The sequence below is a fragment of the Salmo trutta genome, chromosome 12 (genome assembly GCF_901001165.1).
Source record: "Salmo trutta chromosome 12, fSalTru1.1, whole genome shotgun sequence".
NCBI classification, from domain to species: Eukaryota; Metazoa; Chordata; class Actinopteri; order Salmoniformes; family Salmonidae; genus Salmo; species Salmo trutta.
Window position 1 is genome coordinate 50752656 of NC_042968.1, and position 26953 is coordinate 50779608.

Consider the following 26953-nt stretch of genomic DNA (forward strand, 5'->3'; position numbering starts at 1 on the left):
TTCGTCTGAACTTAATGCGCGAGCACAGCGCATTTGGAGTGCTCGACCGAACACGCAAACAAAAAGGAGGTATTTGGACATATATATGGACTTTATTGAAACAAATTAACATTTATTGGGGAACTTGGATTCCTGGGAGTGCATTCCGACGAAGATCATCAAAGGTAAGTGAATATTTATAATATTATTTCTGAGTTTTGTTGACTCCACAAAATGGCGGGTTTGGTTTCGTGTCTGAACGCTGTACTCAGTTTATTGCAAAGTGTGCTTTCGCTGTAAAGTTTAAAAAAAATCTGACACAGCGGTTGCATTAAGGAGAAGTGCATCTATAATTCTTTGAATAACAGTTTAATATTTTATCAACGTTTATGATGAGTATTTCTGTAAATTGATGTGCTCATTTTGGGAGGCAAAACATTTCTGAACATTACACGCCAATGTAAAATGGGGTTTTTGGATATAAATATGAACTTTATCGAGCAAAACATACATGTATTGTGTAACATGAAGTCCTATGAGTGCCATCTAATGAAGATCATCAAAGGTTAGTGATTCATTTTAGCTGTATTTCTGATTTTTTTGATGCCTCTCCTTGCTTGGAAAATGGCTGTGTGGTTTTTCTTGTCTAGGTGCATAATCTAATGCTATGCTTTCGCTGTAAAGCCTTACTGAAATTGGACAATGTGGTTGGATTAAAGAGAAGTTCATCTTTAAAATGGTGTAAAATAGTTGTATGTTTGAGAAATTTGAATTATGAGATTTTTGTTGTTTTGAATTTGGCGCCCTGCTATTTCACTGGCTGTTGGCAGTGTGTCCCGCTGGTGGGACGCTAGCGTCCCACATAACCTGTCTGGGGTAACTGGGAGAAAAACCTAAATGAATAATGTTTGACGTGACTGTTTTTGTTTGGTGTTTGCAACGTTATTTGGGAAGGGCGACCCATTAGAATTCCTTTGGGTTGGCCTTCCCTGTAGCTCAGTTGGTAGAGCATGGTGTTTGCAACACCAATGTTGTGGGTTCGATTCCCACGGGGGGCCAGCACAGAAAAAAAATGTATGATATGTATGAAATTGTATGAAATGTATGCATTCACTACTGTAAGTCGCTCTGGATAAGAGCGTCTGCTAAATGACTAAAATGTAAATGTAAAATGGTTGCCCTTCTGGTAGGGCTTAACTGCTGAAGCGTGCATTCAGAATAAAATAGGCCTAATTACAGCATACGCACTTTATTGGTCAGAGCACAACAAAAACAATTATTCATGGATTTCAAATAATATGTATATGCTAAATACCTGCAATGCTCGGGTGAAGACGCCTGCGTCAGAAGAAAGCTTTTTGAGATTGAAATCCATCATATCAGTGTGTGCACAGCTACATTGGCTTGTTTGTGTCCATTGCAAAGGGAATCCTCTCGTGATGACGTAGTATACAAACCCAGGACTAGCCTCTAAATAGATTGGCTTTTTGTCAGAAATCTACAATTTATCTTCTTAAATTTAGATTTTAAACCTAACCTTAATCACACTGCTAACCTTACGACTAACCCTAACCATAAATTAAGACCAAAACACAAATGTTTGTTTTCATACATTTTTACAATAGGCTATAACCAATTTTCACTTTGTGGTTGTGCTATCATGTATAAAAATACTGGGCAGACCATTATTTTGGCTACAATGCCTATGCCCCAATAGGATGACAATGCACCCATCCACAGGAAATGAGTGGTCACTGAATGGCTTGATGAGCATAAAAATGATGTAAACCATATGCCATGGCCATTTCAGTTACAAGATCTCAACCCAATTTAACACTTATGGGAGATTGTGGAGTGACACCTGAGACAGTGTTTTCCACCACCATCAACAAAACACCATGAGTTTCTCATGGAAGAATGGCGTTGCATCTCTCGAATAGAGTTCCAGACACAGTTCCCAAGGGGTCCCCCAGCAGAACTTCAGGAAATAAACTTTACCCCCTGAGGTCGATGTCCGCCCCCCGTGGAAATCGAATTAGCATTCAAAAAAAATCCCCAGAAAAATCTGTCAGTTTAAGATGGAGATGTTTTTTTGCATTGGATGCATCTCAATCAACCTCACCCACCTATGTCGCACTTCTGCAGTGAAAGGTGACAGCGCTAGAGCGGTGAGATATCCTGAAAATGGGTCTTCTCGCAAAATCGTCTGTGGAGTCCGAACGGCTCAGCCTACAAACTATTATGGAAAGTTGAGACTCCCACGAACACGATGGTGTTCTCCGTTTTTTTCTCTACGACCCCCACAAGTGTCTTGGGACTCGTCTGAAGTCGGGTACAGCCAATCTGACAACTTCTAGCTGTAGAGTCCACACAGTTTGGGCTACAAACTAATATGACCCCTCTGTGGAAAGGTGAGACTCTCACGAACACGTACATGTCGGTTGCTTGCGCCACAGGCCTCACAAGAAGGTCCCCCGATACCAGTTGAAAAAAATTAATGGAAGTACAGTATATATGGAGACTGTTTAGTGCCAAAAATAAGGGGTTAAATACATGTACAAAAAAAATCAAATCATTTGTTTCCTGATCTTTCTTATATCTCTCAGATATAGGACAGACACTTCGGGACAAACTTTCTTTAGATTTTTGGGGGGGATTATTTGTTGTTCCATGTAAGTGAATCTGTTATTCAATGCATTTAATAAGGCCAAATAAATAGCTACATTATTAAAACAATTCCATATAGCTTAGTAGAACCCGCCCCGGTTTAGACTTATAGAATTGATGCCAAGGTGCATTGAAGCTGTTCTGGCTCGTGGTGGCCCAACGCCCTATTAAGAGACTTTATGTTTGCGTTTCCATTATTATGGCAGTTACCTGTATATCTGTAGTGTAGGATATACTGTTTGAATTGTGCTATTGTGTTTTTCTTTTCTTCCACTAGCTTAGTGGCAAAGTTTGGTAACTGAATGATGGCACATTCTTACAAAATTTTGCATCTGCGCTGTTCTTCAAGTAAATGTGTTTTTGTTTAATTTTCAGTAGAAATGGTTTGTTTAACTTGGCAATCATTGATTTTTGTTTGACATACATTTTAAAGTGAAAAATCTCATCACTCTGTTACCGTGGAATTGGCCAGTATAGGATTAGAGAGGGTAACAGAGTTAGATACAGCCCAGTAAGCAAATAAGCAAACTTCACACACAACTTAACTCTTAAAGTTATTTATGCATTGAGAAAAGGTTTCAGCACATACCTATTGCAGGCAGAAGGCACAAACATGACTTAGGGGTAGGGTTAAACATGTTGAGCCAGGAGAGAGTTGGAGTTGCCAATCCACACCCTTACTGTATCAATGAAGTAGGCTACATTAGTGAATATGTGGTCACCACATATCCCAGTCCTTAAATCAGGGTATTTATTATTTTTTCCAGACACAACTAAAACCCTGTAAATACAGTGCCTTACTTTCAAAAACAATTCTGACCCAGTCAATGTGAAAAAACTCAGAAGTCCACATATTTCTCTGACTGACACTGGGTGTCCCAGGTGAGGTACAGAATGGAGCGCACCTGAGCAGGTGTAAATCACATTTGGGTTATATTTTCAACAGCAAATAGTAAGAACTCAAGGCCCTAAGTGTGTAGCCTGCATTTTGCTGTAAAATTGGGCAGTGTAAGTAATATCTCTGCTGAGGCAACATAGCATTAAAGGGATAGTTCACAAGTTTTAGCTTATTTTCAACTTACCTAGGGTGTCCCAAGTTCATACCTAGGTAAGTCAAAAATAAGCTAAAACGTAAAAACCATCAGAATAACAATTTTTATTTATTTATTTTATTTAACTAGGCAAGTCAGTTACGAACAAATTCTTATTTACAATGATGGCCTACCCCAGTCAAACCCGGACGACGCTGAGCCAATTATACGCCGCCCTATGGGACTCCCATCACGGCCGGATGTGATAGATCCTGGATTCAAACTAGGGACTGTAGTGACACCTCTTGCACTGAGATGCAGTGCCTTAGACCGCTGCGCCACTAGGCAGTCTCATAAAATGACAGCTGTTTGTCAGCATTTTTAAACATTACCCCTTTATGCTGACCTTGCCATAACTGCACAAAGAATAAATAAACAATATACTGCAGAACCACAGTCATGCACAGTGGTATCAGGAGAGTATATTCACTTGGGGGCGGAATTCTGACCAGAGTTATGCGCGCGTAAATGGAACAAAATTCCCTTTTTATGCATTTTTCTCTCTATATGTATTCTGACATTGAACTTAAAGGGATACTTCGGTATTTTGGTAATGGTGCAGTTTGAAGGAAGTTACTAACTAGCGCTAGTGCAATTGCTAACTAGCATTAGCGCAATGACTGGAAGTCTATATGTATCTGCTAGCATGCTAGTAGATACCCATATAGTGAACTTCTAGTCATTGCACTAAAACTACTTAGCATTGGTCACAAAATGACCTCTAACTTCCGTACTAGACACAGAGTTCGGAAGTTAATCTGACTCTGGGGAAGTAGATAATCCCAAAGTATCCCCTTAAGCATGAGAATAGCATGCTATTCGTTCAGGCTGCAGATCTAAGAAATGAAGGTGTGGCGGAGGTATGTCTACAGATACGCCATATTCTGAGCTTGACTTAACTCAACTCATAATTTCACCACCTAAATAAGGGAGGAAACGAATAAGGTCGAGGAAACGAATAAGGTCGAGCAAACCTGCCAGTTCCAAGTGGAAAAAGCACTGTAATTTAGAAATTGATAAGAGCTATTGATCAGAGGTAAGTAAATGAGTAATCCATTTGGATATAGGGATTGTAAATATAAATTACACTTGTTTTAGAGCTATATTATCTTATTATGATCGCTGGAGACAAATGTGAAACCAGTCATATTGCAGCAAACTGAAGCATATCAACATATCAACTTTCACACAGTGAAGTTTATAAAATGATGTCCTTATAACTTGCAGGAATTAAATATAGAGACCCAAGCTTTAGTATAGGCTTTTATAGCCAATGCGCAAATGACAGTATAAGCACCCAACCTACCGAATTGATTTATGATTCTAGTTTGAATTCTTTGCCCGCACTTTTCTACGTTTTGTTTTACAATTTGTATCATGTTAAATATTAAGCCACAATTGGGAAGCCAACATCCGTAATACACACAACATTTCTAACTGTCAATTTCCTACCTTTTGCATCATTCCATTCCGTTGACCTTTCTTTCCTCTGTCACGTCCATGTAGTTGTTCCTGAGGGTCGCTAGCATTAGTGGATCATGTTAGGCTAACACTGTGCCATAATTTGGGACATTTGAATCATTATGGAACTCAAGCCACTCGTAGCAGGTTAAACCTGGAGCCTGGAGCACGGTCTACCACGACTGGACCATTGTCATACAGTTCCATGATTAGTGATGATAGGGTAGATTTATAGGACTATTGTTCAACCCCTATTGTACACTTCTTTTTTTTTTATTTTTACACCTTCCAATATTTCATGGATTGAACTTAAACTTTCACGATGAATCGAACCACTATTTTTTATCCATCAATGAAAAAGTGCATTCAGAAAGTATTCAGACTCCTGGACTTTTTCCACATTTTGTTACAGCCTTATTCTAAAATGTATAAAATAAAGAATTTCCCTGATCAATCTTTTATTTAATTTATTTATCTTTATTTAAGTAGGCAAGTCAGTTAAGAACAAATTCTTATGTTCAATGACGGCCTAGGAACAGTGGGTTAACTGCCTTGTTCAGGAGCAGAACGACATATTTTTACCTTGTCAGCTCGGGGCTTCGATCTTGCAACCTTTCGGTTACTAGTCCAACGCTCTAACCACTAGGGTACCCCAACGAAGGCACCTAAAACTACACACAGTATCCCAAAATGACATAGCGAAAATAGGTTTTTAGACATTTTTGCAATGTATAAAAAAATACCTTATTTTCATAAGCATTCAGACCCTTTGCTATGAACTCGGGTGCATCCTCTTTCCATTGATCATCCTTGAGATGTTTCTACAACTTGATTGGAGTCCACCTGTGGTAAATGCAATTGATTGGACATGATTTGGAAAAGCACACACCTGTCTATATAAGGGCCCACAGTTGACAGTGCATGTCAGAGAAAAAACCAAGCCATGAGGTCGAAGGAATTGTCCGTAGAGCTCTGAGACAGGATTGTGTCGAGGCACAGATCTGGGGAAGGCTACCAAAAAAGTTCTGCAGCATTGATGGTCCCCAAGAACAGTGGCCTCCATCATTCTTAAATGGAAGATGTTTGGAACCACCAAGTCTCTTCCTAGAGCTGGCTGCCCGGCCAAACTGAGCAATCGGGGGAGAAGGGCCTTGGTCAGGGAGGTGACCAAGAACCTGATGGTCACTCGGACAGAGCTCCAGAGATCCTCTGTGGAGATGAAAGAACCTTCCAGAAGGACAACCATCTCTGCAGCACTCCACCAATCAGGCCTTTATGGTAGAGTGGCCAGATGGATGCCACTTCTCAGTAAAATTAGTTTTCCATAAGGCACCTTAAGGACTCTCAGATCATGAGAAACAAGGTTCTCTGGTCTGATGAAACCAAGATTGAACTCTTTGGCCTGAATGCCAAGCGTCACGCCTGGAGGAAACCTGGCACCATCCCTATGGTGAAGCATGGTGGTGGCAGCATCATGCTGTGGGGATATTTTTCAGTGGCAGGGACTGGGAGACTAGTCAGGATGGAGGGAAAGATGAACGGACCAAAGTAAAGAGATCCTTTATGAAAACCTGCTCCAGAGCACTCAGGACCTCAGACTGGGGTGAAGTTTCCCCTTCCAACAGGACAACAACCCTAATCACACAGCCAAAAACAATGCAAGAGTGGCTTCGGGACAAGTCTCTGAATGTCCTTGAGTGGCCCAGCCAGAGCCCGGACTTCTGGAGAGGCCTGAAAATAGCTGTGCCTCAACACTCCCCATCCAGAGCTTGAGATGATCTACAGAGAACAAATGGGAGAAACTCCCCAAATACATATGTGCCAAGCTTGTAGCGTCATACTCAAGAAAAGTTGAGGCTCTAATCGCTGCCAAAGGAGCTTCAACAAAGTACTGAGTAAAAGGTCTGAATACTTATGTAAATGTGATATTTCATTTTTTTTTTTTTTTTATATAAATTTAGCAAAAATGTCTAAAAACCTGTTTTTGCTTTGTCATTGTGGGGGTATTGTGTGTAGATTGTTTTATCCATTTTAGAATAAGGCTGCAATGTAACAAAATTTGGAAAAAGTCAAGGGGTCTGAATACTTTCTGAATGCACTGTATTTAGTGTGTAAAGGCTTTCCAAACCCTGTACTTTTTTATAATTCATACATACTTTCTTAACTCAAAATGTGCCTAAATAAACTAGCTGGTCCTGAAATGGACACGAATATGCATATCTTTAGATGGGTTTCATTTATTGATCCTTATATTCTGAACCCATTCTAGTGAGTGTCGTCAAAATTAAAGGTACACCGTATTTAAAGGTGTATGTATTCAGCACCGCATTTAAAGAGAAATGTATTCAGCGTGCGCAAGTGAACCACGACTGCAAAGCCAGTTACGCACCTGCATAAGGTGAGTCTGAATACCAACTACTGAGAAGTGCATAAGAAAGGCACTTAAAAAAACATACAACAGGTGTCAAAGTTAAATTGGGAGAAAAAAAATCCATAGGAGTCAAATGTAAAAAAAAATATTTAAAAAAACAGGTTGCAAATTTGTAAAATCATTTTGGTTTTCATTATTGATTCACTAACTAAACTTCAACAATTCAACAACTATTATACTTTGGAAAATCAGCTAATCAATTCATAGCACTAGATTTTAAATGTTGCACCTGTTCTTTGTTACTTAAGAAAAATGAAAGAATATGAAAAGGGAGAACCCATTTATCCGCGGTGGTGAATAACATATTTCCATATAATGGTTTATGTTCGTTTTGTCTTTGGTCTGGACATGTGGAAACATGAAAATAACTGCCTCTTGGTCAATCTGAAATTACAGCGCTTTAAAATAATAGCTTTATGTCTCTGAACAGCATCACAGTTGCTAGTCTGTGTGTGTGTATTTGCGTGCATGTGTGTCCCTGGGCAGACAGCGTGCTAGCGGGAGTAACCATCCTCATCCTCCCCTCTTTTTGAGTCTACCTGGTGTGGTCCTGTACCCACTGGCAGAGCCTATGGCAGTAAGCGGGGGGGCTGACGGTGGAGAAGGCCTGCCCTGGGTGCCGCAGTCTCTTCCACCAATGCTCCAGCCTCTTCTTGAAGCTGTAGACAGTGAAGATGTCGATGATGCCCACAAAGTAGCGATGCTCCGGTCCGTCAATGACGTGCAGCGGGTTTCTGAAGTTGGGCAGCAGCCGGCGGTTCTGGGCCTGGAAGTCTCGCAGTTCCATCGAATCCGTGACCGTTCCCACCGGCTGCTCAGTACAGGGTCTCCCGGAAGGGGCACTGCCCAGGTCACTTCCTACCCGTGACTCAGTAACGCTGCAACTTCCTGTCCCGGCGTCCATCTCTGATATCAACAGGGCGGAATCTTCCTCTGGGACCGCCCCCGGAACAGTGGGCATGCCCGCATGGGTGGGACTTGAGCATGTGATCACTGACCTGAGAGGTTAAAGCGGAGAGGGGGTACCCAGAGTTATTAGAGCCAACATGGCCACCTGAAAGGTTAAAGAGAGGGTAACAGATATAGAAATAGGGCACACTTATCTTTGCCATGAACACTTTTGTGATAGCATGGGCAGTGCCAGTGAGGGCGATCTCTATTAAAAATAGGCAGTTCCATTTTCTTCCACTCAATGGCGCTGCCCATGTTAAAACAGGCTTTGTGGCAAGTAAAGCCTCTATCCATCTCTATGAAGGGTAACAAAGTTATTAGAGCCAGCATGTCTACTTAAGAGGTTAAAGAGGGGAGGGTAAGAGCCAAGAGTGAGGCAGCATGGCCAACCTAAAAAAATACCAAAGTTGACTGATTTTAGAGTAGACAAATACTAGATAGTTGCTCGTGGTGGTTATGCATGTTATTGTATAGCCAAGAAGTATATTTGTGGTAACTACATGCCTGGAAGTCATTGGTTTTGTCCTGAAGAAAGACCAGGACCTGGGGAAAATATTGATCTTGACATTACACCACTTTTGAGGCCTGAATATGTCACTAAAACATAAAAAAAGAATCTAAGACAGAAAAAATAATATAAAAAAAGAGAAAAATCCCACCCACTTTTTAGTGCGCATGATAAGGGTGGCGAAGGACAGGCACTGGTGGCGTTCATCCTGGTGCAGGGGCTGATGAGCCACCAGGAGGCTGTAATCCAGCACATTGAGTCTCTGCAGGAACGACGTGTCAATCTCCACCTGCCGAAGCAGCCATGGACGATGCTGGTCTATCAACACAAGCACATATATTGCAAAACTGGTTAGGACTCTATAACTGTATGTACCACTTACTACCCTGTTACAGTGTCATTACCAGTGCCGCCCGTCATTTTGAGCCCCACCTTTTTTGGGTGGGGTGGGGGGGTGCCTGTTTTGCATGTTATTTTGGCATTAATACGTGTTACATATCAGTTTGCAAACAATGTAAAAAAATATATATAATAATCATTGAGTCAATAAAACTGCATTTTGGGGTGTCAGGTAGCCTAGTGGTTAGAGTGTTGGGCCAGTAACCGAAAGGTTGCTGGATCAAATCCCCAAGCTGAAAGGTACAAATCTGTTGTTCTGCCCCTGAACAAGGCAGTTAACTCACTGTTCCCAGGTAGGCCGTCATTGTAAATAAGATTTTTTTCTTAATGACTTGCCTAGTTAAATAAAGCTTACATTAAAAAAACATATATATATTTGGTCAACATACACTCTTATCAAGGGTGACTTTCAGTAAAATACAAACATGGTCTCTTTTTTGCTTTCTTGAATAAGGCAGCTCCAAAATGCAGGTGTTTCAGCCTAGCTCAGTGCTTTCTGTGCTGGTGGGGCAGCCAGCGGAAAATACGGAGTGTAGGGTTGGGCAGCAGCTCTAGTTGCGCCATGATTGGCTCAGTGTTCTGTCACTCATTGGGAAACTACGTCACCGCCAAATCTAAGAGTAGAGCTCGAAAATTCAAGCCCCTTGGGTGCTGCCATAGAGTTACATTAGAAGTGCCCATTCAAGAAGGCTCAAGGTCATTGGCCACAGCTAAAATGACATCAAACATGTTATATCTACAGTAGCTTTGATTGGACTCATGTCAACATCATACTTTCAAAATGTTAGCTAGCAGTCATCATCAGGAATCAAGTCAACAATCTACTGGCAAATCCTTTTTAATCCTTGTCATATAAAGATAAATAATGAAGAGAAATTATAGATAAAACATATTGGTGCTCATCAGCCATTGGACATAAACATTACACAACAAGTTGGAAATCGCAAATTCAACAGTGAGTGGTTTGGAAGGAATCTGTGGCTAACTGCAAGCATTGCAAAGCAATCACTAGCATGCTATTCAGTGGAGTGGGTGTGTGGTCCCAAGTCTGGGTTTAAGGGTCTCTTCCAACGCTGTCAATCCAACATGAATTCTGCCGCGCTCAAAACAACTGGAAACTCGGAATTGGGAAATCTGATTTCAGTGAGTTCAAGACAACTGGGAACTCGGGGAAAAAACAGGCTCCTACTGGGAAAATACATCCAACTCGGAATTGTAAATCGGGAATTAAGGCCTCATTCTAGAGCTACGACCGGAAGATCACTGACGTCATCATGATTCAAGCTTGTTTTTTTCTGATTTCCCGGTTGTCTTGAAAGCACCATAAATCCAGAGAATGACAGACTTTGATGACAAAATTTTCCCACAAAAAAAACGCTGCGCCAACTTTCTGTTCAAGTGAGCACAGCACACAACAAAGTGAGTCCAAAAATGTATTGTATGCTCCTGCATAAATTATGTAATATGTCAGGGAGATATGTATATTGTAGCTAAGAAAGTAATAGTAAGTGTATTTTGTGTAGTAAGCTGTTAGTAGCCCATGTGCCTCACCCTAATAATTTAGTCCCTTTTCCCCTCATAATTTCGCCTACTGTTCTGACTTGGTGGTGCACATGTAGCCTATAGTCTGTTTTAGAGAAATGTAATCATCGAATATTGTAAGAGCTTTCATTGTCTGCTTATATGCCCCCTTTATTTATTCTACGGTTCTGACTTGGTGTAACTGGAGAATACTGTAAGAACGGCCCATGTTCTGAATTCTGTCGCTGTACATTTCAAAAGTGCTGAACAAATAGTTATATTGACTACGTCAGTGTCACGTCCTGACCATAGAGAGCTCTTATTTTCTATGGTAGAGTAGGTCAGGGCGTGACTGGGGGATTTATCTCGTAAATGTATTTATATGTTGGGTTCTAGTTTCTTTTTTCTATGTTGGGGTTTTTGGATGATTCCCAATTAGAGGCAGCTGGTCATCATTGTCTCTAATTGGGGATCATATTTAAGTAGTTGTTTTTCCCACCTGTGTTTGTGGGATATTATTTTGAGTTAGTGCATGTTGCACCTCTGTCATCACGGTTTATTGTTTTGTTTATAGTATGTCTTGCTGAGTTTCACATATTAATAAAGATGTGGAACGATACTCACGCTGTGCCTTGGTCCTTCTCTACAAACGAACGTGACAGAATATCCCACCCACGGACCAAGCAGCGTCTGAGAGCGAAGAGGAATATTGGGAGAGACTGAGCGAGGAGTACTGTGAGATAGTTGAGGGGGTGATGAGAGAGAGCTGTTGGTTTGGCGTAGTATGTACAGCATTTTCCCTGAGGAGCGTGTTAGCCGTCAGATGCCCCCTGAGTCAGCTCCCCGTACTCATCCCGAGAAGTGTGTTAAAGTTCCGGTACAAATGAGGCCGGCTATACACACCAGGTCTCCAGTGCGCCTTCACAGCCCAGTACGTCCTGTGCCAACTCTCCGTACTCACCGTGGGGAGTGTGTGACCGATCAGGCACCATGTTTTGCGGTGATACGCACGGTGCCTCCAGTGCGGATTTACGGGATGAGCGGGTTCTTCGTCCCGCACCAGAGCCGCCTCCGATGCTGGAGGATCCACGGGATGAGAAGGTTCTTCGTCCTGCATCAGAGCCGCCACCAACACTAGACACCCCCCCTAACCCTCCCTTTTGGTTTCAGGTTTTGCGGCCGGAGTCCACACCTTGGAGAGGTCAGGGCATGACTGGGGGATTTATCTATTTTATTTATTTCTATGTTGAGTGCTAGTTTCTTTTTTCTATGTTGGGTTTTTTGTATGATTCCCAATTAGAGGTCATCGTTGTCTCTAATTGGGGATCATATTTAAGTAGTTGTTTTTCCCACCTGTGTTTGTGGGATATTATTTTGAGTTAGTGCATGGAGCACCTCTGTCGTCACGGTTTGTTTTGTTTATAGTTTATTGTATGTCTTGCTGAGTTTCACATATTAATAAAGATGTGGAACGATACTCACGCTGCGCCTTGGGCCTTCTCTACAAACGAACGTGACAGTCAGTCCTACCTCACTCATTAATGTCTTAATCGAAATTACGGATTGCCTCTTATCCGCTCGTCGTCCCCTTATGCCATAGTTTGTAGATCACAATTGTCAGTAGAAACCACATTTGTTTAACCAAGTCAGCCATATCTACTATGTTTTTTTAAAAGGCAATAAATGTGGCTGAATGAACTGTTTCGCTGCCAGACAAGGCTCCGCTGATTGTCCACCAGTTGTAGCAGTGGTAAGGTGTTGGGACTTTGCTATTGGGACAGCTTTATGTAGACCCTAAAAGTTTGTGGGCATTGTTTCTCACCGTTATAGTGCAATTAATGTATTGTTTAGTGTTGTGTAGTGTCTTTGCTGGCATGCATCCCCTCAAAGTTTTGGGGTTTGCCCCACCAAGTTTTACATGCTAAAAATCGCCAAATTGGCTTACCTCAATTACTAAAACATAACTAAGGTATTTATTTTCATTGTAATCAGTCCTCTGGTACACATGATTACATATCTCATGCTGTAACATACTTTGACAGGATTCGTTACCCTTACCCAGAGTGATGTACTGGCCCTCGAAGTTCAAGTCCTTGAGGACAACAATAACCTGACTTCCCTCTTGGGCTGGGTCTGTCCACCGGCTCACCTCACAACCCTTGATGTCATACCTGCAACAACAGGCAACAAAGTCAGTTTAACAGTGTTGTTACCACAGTGCCTGTAATACATTTCACACACCAGACTGTTTTGTTTTACTCTGAAACAGGCTTACCTGGCATTGATTCGATCGTCAGGGTAAAAAACACTCTGCATTACAATAAAGTACTTCTGTGAAAAAGGTAAGACAAGGCATGAACAAACTAAGTTGTAGCTAATAAATAATGATAATAATAAACAATATGGCTATGAATAACAATCCATAATCAGTCAGTACCTTCCTCCTATGCGGAATTTTGATCCTGTGGACACCTTGAAAACAAAAAAATGTAAACTTCAGTCAACTACAAACATTTTCCATGGTCCAGCAGGCCAAATTTCACATATTTGTCCACTTTGCGGTGACAAAGGCTAATGATAATTCTCATTAAGGTTCATGTCTGTGAGTTCTAATTTAGTATGATAGCCACATATCTTAGGTAGCTAAATGTGGTAATCACTGCATTATATGTTATGACCCCTATTTAGTTAGTTGGGCAAACAGAATTGAGGGTATGAATTGTAATTTTGTATTATCAGGGAACAATCTTCTCAAACTAAGGCAATTTGATATGTTATTAACTTCATAATACAACACATTAAGTTATGAAACTATTGGAATAGCAATAACATCTCTATGGGCCCACCTTGGAGGGGGGGGGGGGGTAAAAGGTCATGCTTGGTAGCATCCACCTTAATGTAGAAGTGTTTAGAAACATATTATATTCTTATTTACAATAAAAGTTCATCCAAAATGACACACTACAAAATTTACCATTGATTTTGACTGAGCACCAAATAATCTGAAACACAACCAAAACAAACAGCAAATGTATTCAACAAGTTTGTTGAGTCACAAGCTTGATGTTGTCATTGTGTGCTAGGACTATGGGACCAAATACTAAACTTTTGACTACTTTAATACACAAACACTACCGGTCCAAAATTTTAGAACACCTACTCATTCAAGGGTTTTTCTTTATTTCCACTATTTTCTACATTGTAGAATAATAGTGAAGACATCAAAACTATGAAATAACACATGGAATCATGTAGTAACCAAAAAAGTATTAAACAAATCAAAATATATTTTATATTTGAGATTCTTCAAATAGCCACCCTTTGCACACTCTTGGCATTCTCTCAACCTGCTTCATCTGGAATGCTTTTCCAACAGTCTAGAAGGAGTTCCCACATATGCTGAGCACTTGTTGGCTGCTTTTCCTTCACTCTGTGGTCCGACTCATCCCAAACATCTCAATTTGGTTGAGGCCGGTGGATTTTGGAGGCCAGGTCATCTGACGCTGCACTCCATCACCCTCCTTCTTGGTCAAATAGCCTTACACCGCCTGGAGGTGTGTTGGGTCATTGTCCTGTTGAAAAACAAATGATCGTCCCACTAAGACCAAACCAGATGGGATGGTGTATCACTGCAGAATGCTGTGATAGACATGCTGGTTAAGTGTGCCTTGAATTCAAAATAAATCACAGACAGTGTCACCAGCAAAGCACCCCCACACCATCACACCTCCTCCTCCATGCTTTACGGTGGGAAATACACATGCGGAGATCATCCGTTCACCCACAACGCGTCTCACAAAGACACGGCGGTTGGAACCAAAAATCTCCAATTTGGACTCCAGACCAAAGGACTAAATTCCACCGGTCTAACATCCATTGCTCGTGTTTCTTGGTCCAAGCAAGTTTCTTCTTATTATTGGTGTCCTTTAGTAGTGGTTTCTTTGCGGCAATTCGACCAAGAAGGCCTGATTCACACAGTCTCCTCTGAACAGTTGATGTTGAGATGTGTCTGTTACTGAACTCTGAAGCATTTATTTGGGCTGCAATTTCTGAGGCTGGTAACTCTAATGAACTTATCCTCTGCAGCAGAGGTAACTCTGGGTCTTCCATTCCTGTGGCGATCCTCATGAGAGTCAGTTTCATCATAGTGCTTGATGGTTTTTGTGACTGCACTTGAAACTTTCAAAGTTCTTGAAATGTTTCGTATTGACTGACATTCATGTCTTAAAGTAATGATGGACTGTCATTTCTCTTTGCTTATTTGAGCTGTCCTTGCCATAATATGGACTTTTACCAAATAGGGCTATCTTCTGTATACCCCTCCTACCTTGTCACAACACAACTGGTTGGCTCAAACACATTAAGATGGAAGCTGACTACCTCATGAAGCTGGTTGAGAGAATGCCAAGTGTGCAAAGCTGTTGTAATGAGTACGATGGGAGACAGAGAGCTGGTTTCAAGCGCCGGGCGCAGCAGGTGTTTATTGCAAAGGACCACAGGAGGAGGCAGGTAGCTGGGTCCAGGGGCAGGCAGAAGGTCATACACAGGGTGTCCAAAGGGGTAACAGTACAGGCAGGGAAAAGGTTAGTCACGTAGTCCGGGAGATCAGGCAATAGGTAGATAACAGGAAATCCGATAGGCTAAAGTACAGGCAGGGAATAGGCAAAAGGCGTCGTTAGTGAGGCAGGCAAAAACTAGCATACACGGGGGGAGTAAATCACAGGAAAAACAGCGCTCTGAAAGACGTGTGTCACAAAACAAACAATACCTCACAGTGATGGGGTGCAAAGAACTGAACTAAATAGTGTGATAATGACATACAGGTGTGAGAACAGGTGATTAGAATTCAGGTGATTGGGATCTGGAAAGTGAGCTGCGTTCAGGGGAGTTGGAGGAGTTGGAAGAGTTGGAAGCAGACGTGACAGCTGTCATCAAGGCAAAGGGTGGCTACTTTGAAGAATCTCAAACATAAAATAGAGTTTCATTTGTTTAACACTTTTTTGGATACTACATGATTCCATATGTGTTAGTTCATAGTTTTGACGTCTTCACTATTATTCTACAATGTAGAAAATAGTAAAAATAAAGAAAAACCCTTGAATGAGTAGGTGTTTCTAAACTTTTGACCGGTAGTGTAAGTGAATTTGTCCCAATACGTTTGGTTCCCTAAAATGGGGGGACTATGTACAAAAAGTGCTGTAATTTATAAACGGTTCACCCGATATGGATGAAAATACACGCAAATTAAAGCTAACAGTCCGCACTTAAATCTCATAGTCATTGTATCATTTCAAATTCAAAGTGCTGGAGTACAGAACCAAAACAACCAAAAATGCGTCCCAATACTGTTGGAGCTCACTGTATATGTATTTAGCAAAATATTACCAGAAGTGGTAAAAATGTCAAAAAAGCTTTTTTGTAGTTTTGTAGCCGTTTCAATTATATTATATTAAAACACATAGAAAATGTTTTAGAAGTATTCACCATATGATTAATATCTATTAATTTAAATTATATTAAATATCAAGAAATGTGATGTGAAACCTGCCCTCCGTACATTGCACCCTATATGACATCCCATAGGAATGCCTTACATCCAGCAAAGAGATACAGGTAATCCATTTTCACAAAATGCCTTCATAATGAGTGTACCAAACTTTACATAAAGCTAGAAAATAAGTCTAAACAATGATGCCTAGCTATTGCTGATTTAACCATAGGCCATAGGGTACACATTTTCCAATATGGCCACCAACCAGCTCCATTGTTTTAACTTGGATTGGTCTGACATTGCCACACCTCTTTTAATAATAAGTAGAATATGCCTAATGATAATAAAAACATTTATTATAGTTATCAAGATAACACAACCAATTTAGCCAGGTTTGCAAAATATATCATCTTTGTAAAATATTAGTAAAATGTGCCAAAAACACTATTTATATGACTGTTTTTGGTCAGTATTTGCATCACAAATTTCTATGTTTTATTTTCAAACAATAAAAACTGTATCTATAATATTCCTAAAGGGATATTTTACTAGTTTGTAGTGATTATACTGATATGCAAAATTATGCTATAATTGTTAAATATAAAATATATGTCTTGAATCCTGTCATATACACTGCATTCCAACATAACATTCTAACAAATCATCTGATGATGAGGGAATCAACCAGGGCTGGGGTCAATTTGAATTTAATTTGAATTTAAGGCAGTCAATTCAGTAAGTTATTTTAATTACAAATAAAAAATGTAAAAACTGACTCCTCAGTTTATAGAGAAGTCATTGAAAATAGATGCTGTTTTTTCAAATGTTCAATTGTTATTTAAGTTAACTTCCTGAATTGATTGCCTTCAATTTCAAATTGACCCCAGCCCTGGAATAAAACAAATGAAAAAAACTGTTGTCGTTTTTAGCAGACACTTATCCAGAGCGACTTACAGGAGCAATTAGGGTTAATTGCCTTGCTCAAGGTCACATCGACAGATAGATAGCTGCTGCCTATGATTTTGCCATCATTAAATCGGATGGCAAAAATTCACCAAATCCCATTGGTTATAAAAGAGATCCACCCAATAGAATGTTCCATTGTTGTTTGATACAGTCATTTACAATGAGCATGTGAGCATTCCAACTTGTTTCAACATTCCTTTATCAGCCTGCAAACCTTATATTGCTTAGACTCACATACAACATGCTGGTTACATGCAATTAGTTACTCCCCAACCCTGTCAATCAAGTTAGAGTAGCTAGCTAGCTAGTAGCTAGCTACTATCTTAGCTGGCATGCCTGCTGGCAAGATTGGTATACTTTAGAAAAGCAAGCAAAAACGAATGTACTGAATAAGACTCACACTCTTTAACCCAGATTTTAGCAGTGACGAAGAGAAGCATATTTAGTTTATTTAAAAAATACCCACCAGAGGATACATAAAGCTCAAGAGGTATGCTTAGATAAATAGACATATTTTTACAAATAATTAAGATTATGGCTCTACATTGCAGGAAAAAGTTGTTTCAGGTGTTTGAAAAATGCTAAATTCTCACCCCAGCCATTCTAACGTACTTCGTGCCCTCTTAGATTTTTGGGGTGCATGCCACCCCTGCCAAAAGTGAACACATTTTTCCACTGGCCAATGGACTATAAGATCAGAGTCCTGTGTCTTACCTAAGAACTTGACCAGCAGTGAATGAGGATACTTCTCTAGGTGCTCCATGTAGATTCTTAGGTTGGACAGGAGGAATTGCACCTCTCTCTTGTTCTGGGTCTTCAGAAAGAACCGCTTATCGTTCCTGGATGAGAAAGAGAAATGCAGTGATTAGCACAGATAGTGAGTTATAACACATACATAAACTCAGCAAAAAAAGAAATGTCCTCTCTCTGTCAACTGTGTTTATTTTCAGCAAACTTAACATGTGTAAATATTTGTATGAACATAAGATTCAACAACTGAGACATAAACTGAACAAGTTCCACAGACATGTGACTAACAGAAATGGAATAATGTGTCCCTGAACAAAGGGGGGCAAAATCAAAAGTAACAGTCAGTATCTGGTGTGGCCACCAGCTGCATTAAGTACTGCAGTGCATCTCCTCCTCATGGACTGCACCAGATTTGCCAGTTCTTGCTGTGAGATGTTACCCCACTCTTCCACCAAGGCACCTGCAAGTTCCCGGACATTTCAGGGGGGAATGGCCCTAGCCTTCACCCTCCGATGCAACAGGTCCCAGACGTGCTCAATGGGATTGAGATCCGGGTTCTTCGCTGGCCATGGCAGAACACACACATTCCTGTCTTGCAGGAAATCACGCACAGAATGAGCAGTATGGCAGTATGGCTGGTGGCATTGTCATGCTGGAGGGTCATGTCAGGATGAGCCTGCAGTAAGGGTACCACATGAGGGAGGAGGATGTCTTCCCTCTAACGCACAGCATTGAGATTGCCTGCAATGACAACAAGCTCAGTCCGATGATGCTGTGACACACCGCCCCAGACCATGACGGACCCTCCACCTCCAAATCGATCCCGCTCCAGAGTACAGGCCTTGGTGTAACATTCATTCCTTCGACGATAAACGCGATCCGACCATTACCCCTGGTGAGACAAAACCACGACTTGTCAGTGAAGACCACTTTTTGCCAGTCCTGTCTGGTCCAGCGACGGTGGGTTTGTGCCCATAGGCGACGTTGTTGCCGGTGATGTCTGGTGAGGACCTGCCTTACAACAGGCCTACAAGCCCTCAGTCCAGCCTCTCTCAGCCTATTGCGGACAGTCTGAGCACTAATGGAGGGATTGTGCGTTCCTAGTGTAACTCGGGCAGTTGTTGTTGCCATCCTGTACCTGTCCCTCAGGTGTGATGTTCGGATGTACCGATCCGGTGCAGGTGTTGTTACACATGGTCTGCCACTGAGAGGACGATCTGCTGTCCGTCCTGTCACCCTGTAGCGCCGTCTTAGGCATCTCACAGTACGGACATTGCAATTTATTGCCCTGGCCACATCTGCAGTCCTCATGCCTCCTTGCAGCATGCCTAAGGCACGTTCACGCAGATGAGCAGGGACCCTGGAAATCTTTCTTTTGGTGTTTTTCAGAGTCAGTAGAAAGGCCTCTTTGGTGTCCTAAGTTTTCATTACTGTGACCTTAATTTCCTACCATCTGTTAGCTGTTAGTGTCTTAACGACCGTTACACGGATGCATGTTCCTTAATTGTTTATGGTTCATTGAACAAGCAGTGTTTAAACCCTTTACAATGAAGATCTGTGAAGTTATTTGGATTTTTACGAATTATCTTTGAAAGACAGTGTCCTGAAAAAGGGATGTTTTTTTTTTGCTGAGTTTATATACGTACGTGTGTGTGTGTGTGTGTGTGTGTGTGTGTGTGTGTGTGTGTGTGTGTGTGTGTGACCTTAATGTCGAAGTGCCAAGTGTGTTCTTTCCTAGTGTGTTCTGTGTGTATTGTGTTTGAGCATATACTTTGGCCAGATAAGTGTAACAAAGTAGCTTTCTATATTTGCACTATATTTGTGAGAGAGAGATATACTCTAACAGTAAAGGGAAAGAAAGAGAGGAGTAGAATATGCTTACGCACGTGAGAAAGAAGTCGGCCTTGCTTTTGGAGTTGCTGATGAACTGCAGGTAGGAACCTTCGTCGGAGAGAGAGTGCTGATACTCCTTTTCTGTCATCCCCAGGGAGCGACGCAAGCTGGCAAACACTGGCCCTGCAAACGTCTCCATTCTGAAGTCCTTCAGAGAGAGGGGGAGAGAAAGAGAGAGTTCTTATGAGTTAAAATCATATTGGTATCAGCAAACAGTAGTAGATACATTGATGTAGGTAAGAAACAACAAAGGTCCAACAATTAATACTTGAAGAACTCCACAAGACATTTTAGCCATATTAAATACCTGCTGTTTGCACAGACAAAATTGTTGTTCAATATTTTGTTTATCAATAGATTATTGTGTTTCTATGTCTGTCCTGACTTAGTATAGGCTCTGTGATTAAATAGGCTTATGATGTTGCGCTGCTATCGCACAGCCTACGAATATGGTCAAATATCTTACAATTTACTGTGTTGGCAGAATGTAAAAAAAAAAGTAATTTATGCTGTATTTGACAAAGGAATGTGACAGTTTTTGAAAGAGGAAACAATGTAACATTGTTGTGGACCTGTCAGCAGAACAGTTGAATTCAACAATGTTTTGCATGGACTTTTGCCCTCCAACCTTAATATGCTGGACTGCCCATGAATTCCAAAACATTCTCTAGACTACTCAAAACCAATTGAAATTCAAATTACAGTAGGCTACATACAGGAAAGAATTCAGACCCCTTGACTTTTTCCACATTTTGTTATGTTACAGCCTTTTGTTACGTTATTCTAAAATGGTTTAAATTCATAGTTTTCCCCATCAATCTACACACAATACCCAATAATGACAAAGCGAAAACAGGTTTTTAGAAGTTTTTGTAAATCTATTAAAAATAAAAAACTGAAATACCTTATTTACACAAGTATTCAGACCCTTTGCTATGAGACTCGAAATTTAGCTCAGGTGCATCCTCTTTCCATTGATCATCCTTGAGATGTTTCTACCACTTGATTGGAGTCCACCTGTGGTAAATCCAATTAATTGGACATGATTTGGAAAGGCACACACGTGTCTATGTAAGGTCCCAGTGCATGTCAGAGCATAAACCAAGCCATGAGGTCGAAGGAATTGTCTGTAGAGCTCTGAGACAGGATTGTGTCGAGGCACAGATCTGGGGAAGGCTTCCAAAACATTTCTGCAGCATTGATGGTCCCCCAAGAACACAGTGGCCTCCATCATTCTTAATTGGAAGATGTTTGGAACCGCCAACACTCTTCCTAAACTGAGCAATCGAACATCTCTGGATAGACCTGAAAATAGCTGTGCAGAGACGGGTATGACGCTACAAGCTTGGCACAGCTGTATTTGGGGAGTTTCTCCCATTCTTCTCTGCAGATCCCCCTGAGGAGTGGCTTCAGTCTGGCCACTCTACCATAAAGGCCTGATTGGTGGAGTGATTCAGAGATGGTTGTCCTTCTAGAAGGTTCTCCCATCTCCACAGAGGAACTCTAGAGCTCTGTCAGAGTGACCATCGGGTTCTTGGTCACCTCCCTGACCAAGGCCCTTCTCCCCCAATTGCTCAGCTTGGCTGGGGGCCAGCTCTAGGATGAGTCTTGGTGGTTCCAAACTTCTTCCATTTAAGAATGATGGAGGCCACTGTGTTCTTGGGGACCTTCAATGCTGTTTTGGTACCCTTTCCCAGATATGTGCCTTGACAGAATCCTGTCTCGGAGCTCTACGGACAATTACTTCGACCTCATGGCTTGGTTTTTGCTTTGACATGCACTGTCAACTGTGGGACCTTATATAGACAGGTGTTTATGCCTTTTCAAATCATGTCCAATCAATTGAATTTGGACTCCAATCAACTTGTAGAAACATCTCAAAGATGATCAATGGAAAAAATAATGTACCTGATCTCAATTTCGAGTCTCATAGTAAAGGCACTGAATACTTATAAGGTATTTATATTTTTAATCTTAATAAATGTGCAAACATTTCTAAAAACCTGTTTTCACTTTGTCATTATGTGGTATTCTGTGTAGATTGTTGAGGATTCTTCTTTTATTTAATCCATTTTAGAATAAGGCTGTAACATTACAAAATGTGGAAAAAGTCAAGGGGTCTGAATACTTTCCAAATGCACCGTACTTCAAAAGTAAGAGATCAACTGTCTTGATGTTCACCTGTTAAATTCATCTGTAGGTTATAAACTGTGCTGCCTATGGGATCACATACAGCAAAACTGGTACGCATGGTTTATAAATGAGGCCTCATGTCACTATAAGGAAAAAACCTGTTTGTTCACATCTTTTTGAAGACTGAAATTGTGAGATATGAATTTCCCGATTTGTACATTTTTTTTAAATCAACATACCTCATGTATTTGAGTGACCTCCAATCTGTAGTCATCTTCCGACAATTCATCCTATGATAAAAGAAGAAAAGGAATAATTACTACTTGTAAAATATACTAACTATGCAGTTATCTTTTGAGAAGGATTTGGGGAGAGTAAAGCAAGACACAATTCCAAGGGGTCTTACAATCACTGTGAATCAGATTCACTGAGCATACAAACATTAGAAACACCTTCCTAATATTGAGTTGCACCCCCTTTTGCCCTCAGAACAGACTCAATTTGTTGGGGCATGGACTCAACAAGGAGTCGAAAGCAGTCAACAGGGATGGCGGCCTGTGTTAACTTCAATGCTTCCCACAGTTGTGTTAAGTTGTCTGGATGTCCTTTGGGTGGTGGACCATTATTGATACACATGGGAAACTGTTAAGTGCGAAAAACACAAAAGACCATTAACAGCAAAGACAGTCCACCAAAAACAAAAAATTACAGATCCCTTTTCTGTTGAACTCAACATTCCAGGAAATCTAAACATGGCACCCCAGCCCAAAGTATGCTAACATGCTACAAGAGGTGGATCAACAAGAAGTGTGTATGTGTGTGTAAGGGAATATGTGAGTCAGAGACAACCATGTATCACACCGCTGAATCAGCAGGCTCAGTTTCAATGTGTGTGTGTGTGTGTGTGTGTGTGTGTGTGTGTGTGTGTGTGTGTGTGTGTGTGTGTGTGTGTGTGTGTGTGTGTGTGTGTGTGTGTGTGTGTGTGTGTGTGTGTGTGTGTGTGTGTGTGTGTGTGTGTGTGTGTGTGTGTGAATAACTCCCTTGTGACCTCTTATTCACCACCATAGGATCCGGCAGAGTAACCAAATGCCGATGGACAAAATAATGGTTGCTGCAAATTAGATCATGAATACACCTACATCAAATCAAATTTCCTTGGAATATAAAATTAAGTGTTCATGTAATTTTCCACAATCCAAACCACTACATCCCACTTGGCTCTAAAATAAGCCTGTGTTCTGTATCCCTTCTCCTCTGTAGGGACAACAATGGGGTTGGTCAGACAACCCCATATTGCCTAGGGAACATTGGGGAACATCTAGCACTGCAGGCAGAAGGCAAAACAAAGAGCAAGCCACTAATAGCCACCTCCCATAGCTCAGCCAAATACTCCGTTGCAAACTGGAAACTTACCCCCTTTCCCTATGCCCTTGATGCGGATGACTTTTACGGTCTGAGGCCACCAGATAGGACTAAGCAATATGGTAACGCCTCAACGCTTTCTCAGATCCACAAGGGCAAGTTATTAAGGGCAGATAGAAGGGAGCAGGTTTTCCATTTGGAATCCAAAGACTCCTCAATGATGTAAAGTCTAAATGGGGCATATGTCTTTAACAAAATGATTGTTTCAGAGATCTTTTGACATTGTAGCTAGTAGGCTAACCAGTGGAAAACAAATGATGACAATAACAGGTTAGAATCCAGCCTTAGCCTGGGCCATGTTCATTAGGGCACGCAACAGAAAACGGTGCAAAACATTTTGCAAAAGAAAACGAAAACAAGCGTTTCATATTGGACAAGTTCAGTAGTCCCTTCCTGTTTCAGTCAGTTTTCTTCTGTTTGGTGCCTAATAAACATGACCCTATGCTCTTCTGTCAGGGGCCTTTAGCCTTGAGTAATTACAGGTGGATGAAACATGACTCTCTCTGATGAGCTCCTTTTGTTCATGCTTCAGCCCCACTCTTGAACTTCTCATGGCCCTCTTGGGGAACACAATGGGTGATGCAAATTAAGGAGGAATTGAGAGGCATCAGCCACCACGGTAAATGAAACCAGTTTGCAACCAATCATTTTAAATGCTGGCAATGGCACATAATATATGAATGCATTTTTGTTTGTTTGGTCCATTCAGTTAGCTTTAGACCACTATGTGATTGCACAAGCTGAAGATACTGCTCAATTCAAACTACTTATCCCTTGTAAAAAAATCCTGCTCTATGAGGTGTTTGAACCGCGTGTACCCCTGTGCAAGTTTGTACAGTACCTGTTATTTCCATAGGGCATTAAACACAGAGGGATGAACCAAAAACAAGCAAAGGGGGTGTAGGATGACAGTCTCTTGTTATACCTTTGTTTTGACTGTTTTATCCCCTACTTAAAAAAACAGGTGTGAACTTTTGCTTAGTAAAATGCAACGCATATTGACTTGCACCACATTTAATGACCTGTGGGTGCTCACCGGTGGTGGGTTGTCGATGGTGTTCTGCACGGCTGCAGAGAGGCCTTCCTTCATCATAGAGGTGAGGCTGTAGAACTCGTGCTGCTGGTCGATCTCAAACAGGCCGAGAAGCTTCCACTGCTGCCTCAGGCCCCCCCACATCTTCCTCTTCACCGTACCAGTCCTCTGCGCGCCCCCCGCTGGACCCGCAGACATCTCCATCTGGGGTGGGGATGACACACACACACACAAATGAGTACTCAAGATCCAGCACTTGCAACCATCTCTGCAAAATGCCACATCAATAATAGGGCTTTTTTCCCGATTCCAACTGAGTGCCATAACAAAGCACATACAACTACACCGGTAAGACCATGTAGGTCAGACTTCCTATCGATTAACATGCGTGGTAACTCGTTGCTGGGAAAACCAGAGGTTGACAATATCAGTCGTGTCTTACCTAGACAGACCTGAGCTGCCTGAGGCATGCAGAAAGTGACCACGGCCACAAAGGTCCAATGGCTCTATAGACCTCAGAGATTGGAAAGTTTTTATTGGCCTGATATTGATTGACAGTGGAACCAAACCAGCGACATCCATTTGACACCAGCAGCCTTTCCTAGGTTCGGAACAAGCGGCTGGGAGATAACTAAGGACTATATAGGCTAGTCTCTCACTCTCTCCTTCTCCCACATATGACCCACCAGTGATCATGGATAAACCCATAGAAATCCTATTAAATTACATTAGTTCATTAATTAGTATTCCGATCCCTAATTCTATGGATCAACCAGCTGTGTCATTGACAAGAAGCAGGAGAGGAACAAGTATTTTCAAGTCCCTAGGGCCTAGATGTTGCTGTTACTCTCAATGCACCACTACAAGCCCTTCATTATCTATTCAAGGGGCTGTAACTAAGGAGGTCCTTGTTGTGGAGCATATATATTAGTAACAGTTTCAATAGTAGTTTTATGTTAAATCATGATGAATCATAGGGAAGAAAATAGGTTGTTTTTATCAACATATCATAATCTTTGAATGAGGACTCCAATTTCAGAATCCGCACTGCTCCATACTGACCAACTAACCAGTGGAACCGACTTGACACCACACCCGCAGCATAATAAAGTAGGGCCTCTTTTGCCATATATAGGGTATACAATAAAATATAGGCTATCCAATAAAAGGTTATTGCATGCGCATAACGGTAATATTGCCACCAACAATTCTGAAAACAATGTTGGGCAGATGGTTTGAATATGATCCCACGCCTGCTGACTAAATTACTTTTCACACACAAATCGGATACATGTCGCCTATCCGGTGCCCTGTCATTTTCATTGCGCCCATGGAATATACATTCTGACCGTAAGTTTACAACGCGTAAAAGAACTACAGCAAGCTACACCCATTTGGTCAAAATATATTCTAATAAAACAAGCAATATCCAAATAATATTTGCGCCAACATTAGTAGGCTAATATAGACCATAATACGAAGATACTTGCCTCAGTTTGGCTCATCGATGAGGCTAATTCAGGCCCTCCTGTGTCTGCTCTATAGTTCCCGAGATCAGCGCATTCCTCCGATTGACATTGCAATCCGTTCTTTCAATAAATGCGTGCAAGCGGTAATGTAGTGACACTGACACTGCGCGAAACCCCCAACATGCTGCACCAGAAATCTCATCGTTTCACAAAGCATTACCGCATGTTTGTAGCTGAAAACACTAGGGCGCACAGTGTATATTCAAAACCAATATACAGTAGACCATGAGGAATTGTTTGATATGATCAATGATGACCTGGATACACAATTCAAATTGACTATTTGAATCAATGCATTTTGATTATGGACCATATTCTAAACATTCTATACCAGAATTATTAATATAAACATTTATTTCGTGACCCTAAATAACTCTTAGCCTATATACCTTCCACATTTTTAGACCTTGTTTTTCTCCAGACTTTAGAAAATGGGCTATCATAGCAGATATAATAGCAGAAGCTGAGCATGCTATACTGAACAAAAATATAAAGCAACATGTAAAGTGTTGGTCCCATGTTTCATGAGCTGAAATAAAAGATCCCAGAAATGTTCCATATGCACAAAAAAAAACGTATTTCTCTCAAATGTGCACAAATTTGTTTACATCCCGTAAGTGAGCATTTCTACTTTGCCAAGATAATCCATCTACCGGACAGGTGTGGCATATCAAGAAGATTAATAAACAGCATGATTATTACACAGGTGTGCCTTGTGCTGGGGACAA

At 41.2% G+C, this 26953-nt stretch overlaps 1 protein-coding gene across 2 annotated transcripts; it reads right to left on the reverse strand.

Annotated features, from left to right (window-relative positions):
- Positions 1–7419: 7419 nt before the first annotated feature.
- LOC115203745 (phosphatidylinositol 4-phosphate 5-kinase-like protein 1) lies at positions 7420–26452 on the reverse strand. Of its 2 annotated transcripts, XM_029768694.1 has the most exons (11): positions 26187–26452; positions 24700–24900; positions 22481–22531; positions 20102–20256; positions 18180–18304; positions 13446–13480; positions 13284–13339; positions 13067–13179; positions 9244–9406; positions 9085–9123; positions 7420–8627 (listed from the first exon to the last, which is right to left on the reverse strand). In XM_029768694.1, exons 1-11 carry the CDS (start codon positions 26199–26201, stop codon positions 8165–8167), a joined length of 1416 nt encoding a protein of 471 aa, XP_029624554.1. In that variant the 5' UTR covers positions 26202–26452; the 3' UTR covers positions 7420–8164. The 2 variants fall into 2 exon arrangements, with proteins under 2 accessions (XP_029624554.1, XP_029624555.1); XM_029768695.1 differs by lacking the exon at positions 9085–9123.
- Between the last annotated feature and the right edge of the window lie 501 nt (positions 26453–26953).

Excerpts from the sequence above, each read along its gene's own strand:
- LOC115203745 (XM_029768694.1), bottom strand. Across the intron at positions 13,180-13,283 it reads GACGATCGAATCAATGCCAG|GTATGACATCAAGGGTTGTG; the intron begins GTAAGCCTGTTT and ends CTGTTGTTGCAG. Across the intron at positions 9,407-13,066 it reads GGGCCAGTACATCACTCTGG|ACCAGCATCGTCCATGGCTG; the intron begins GTAAGGGTAACG and ends TTGTGTTGATAG.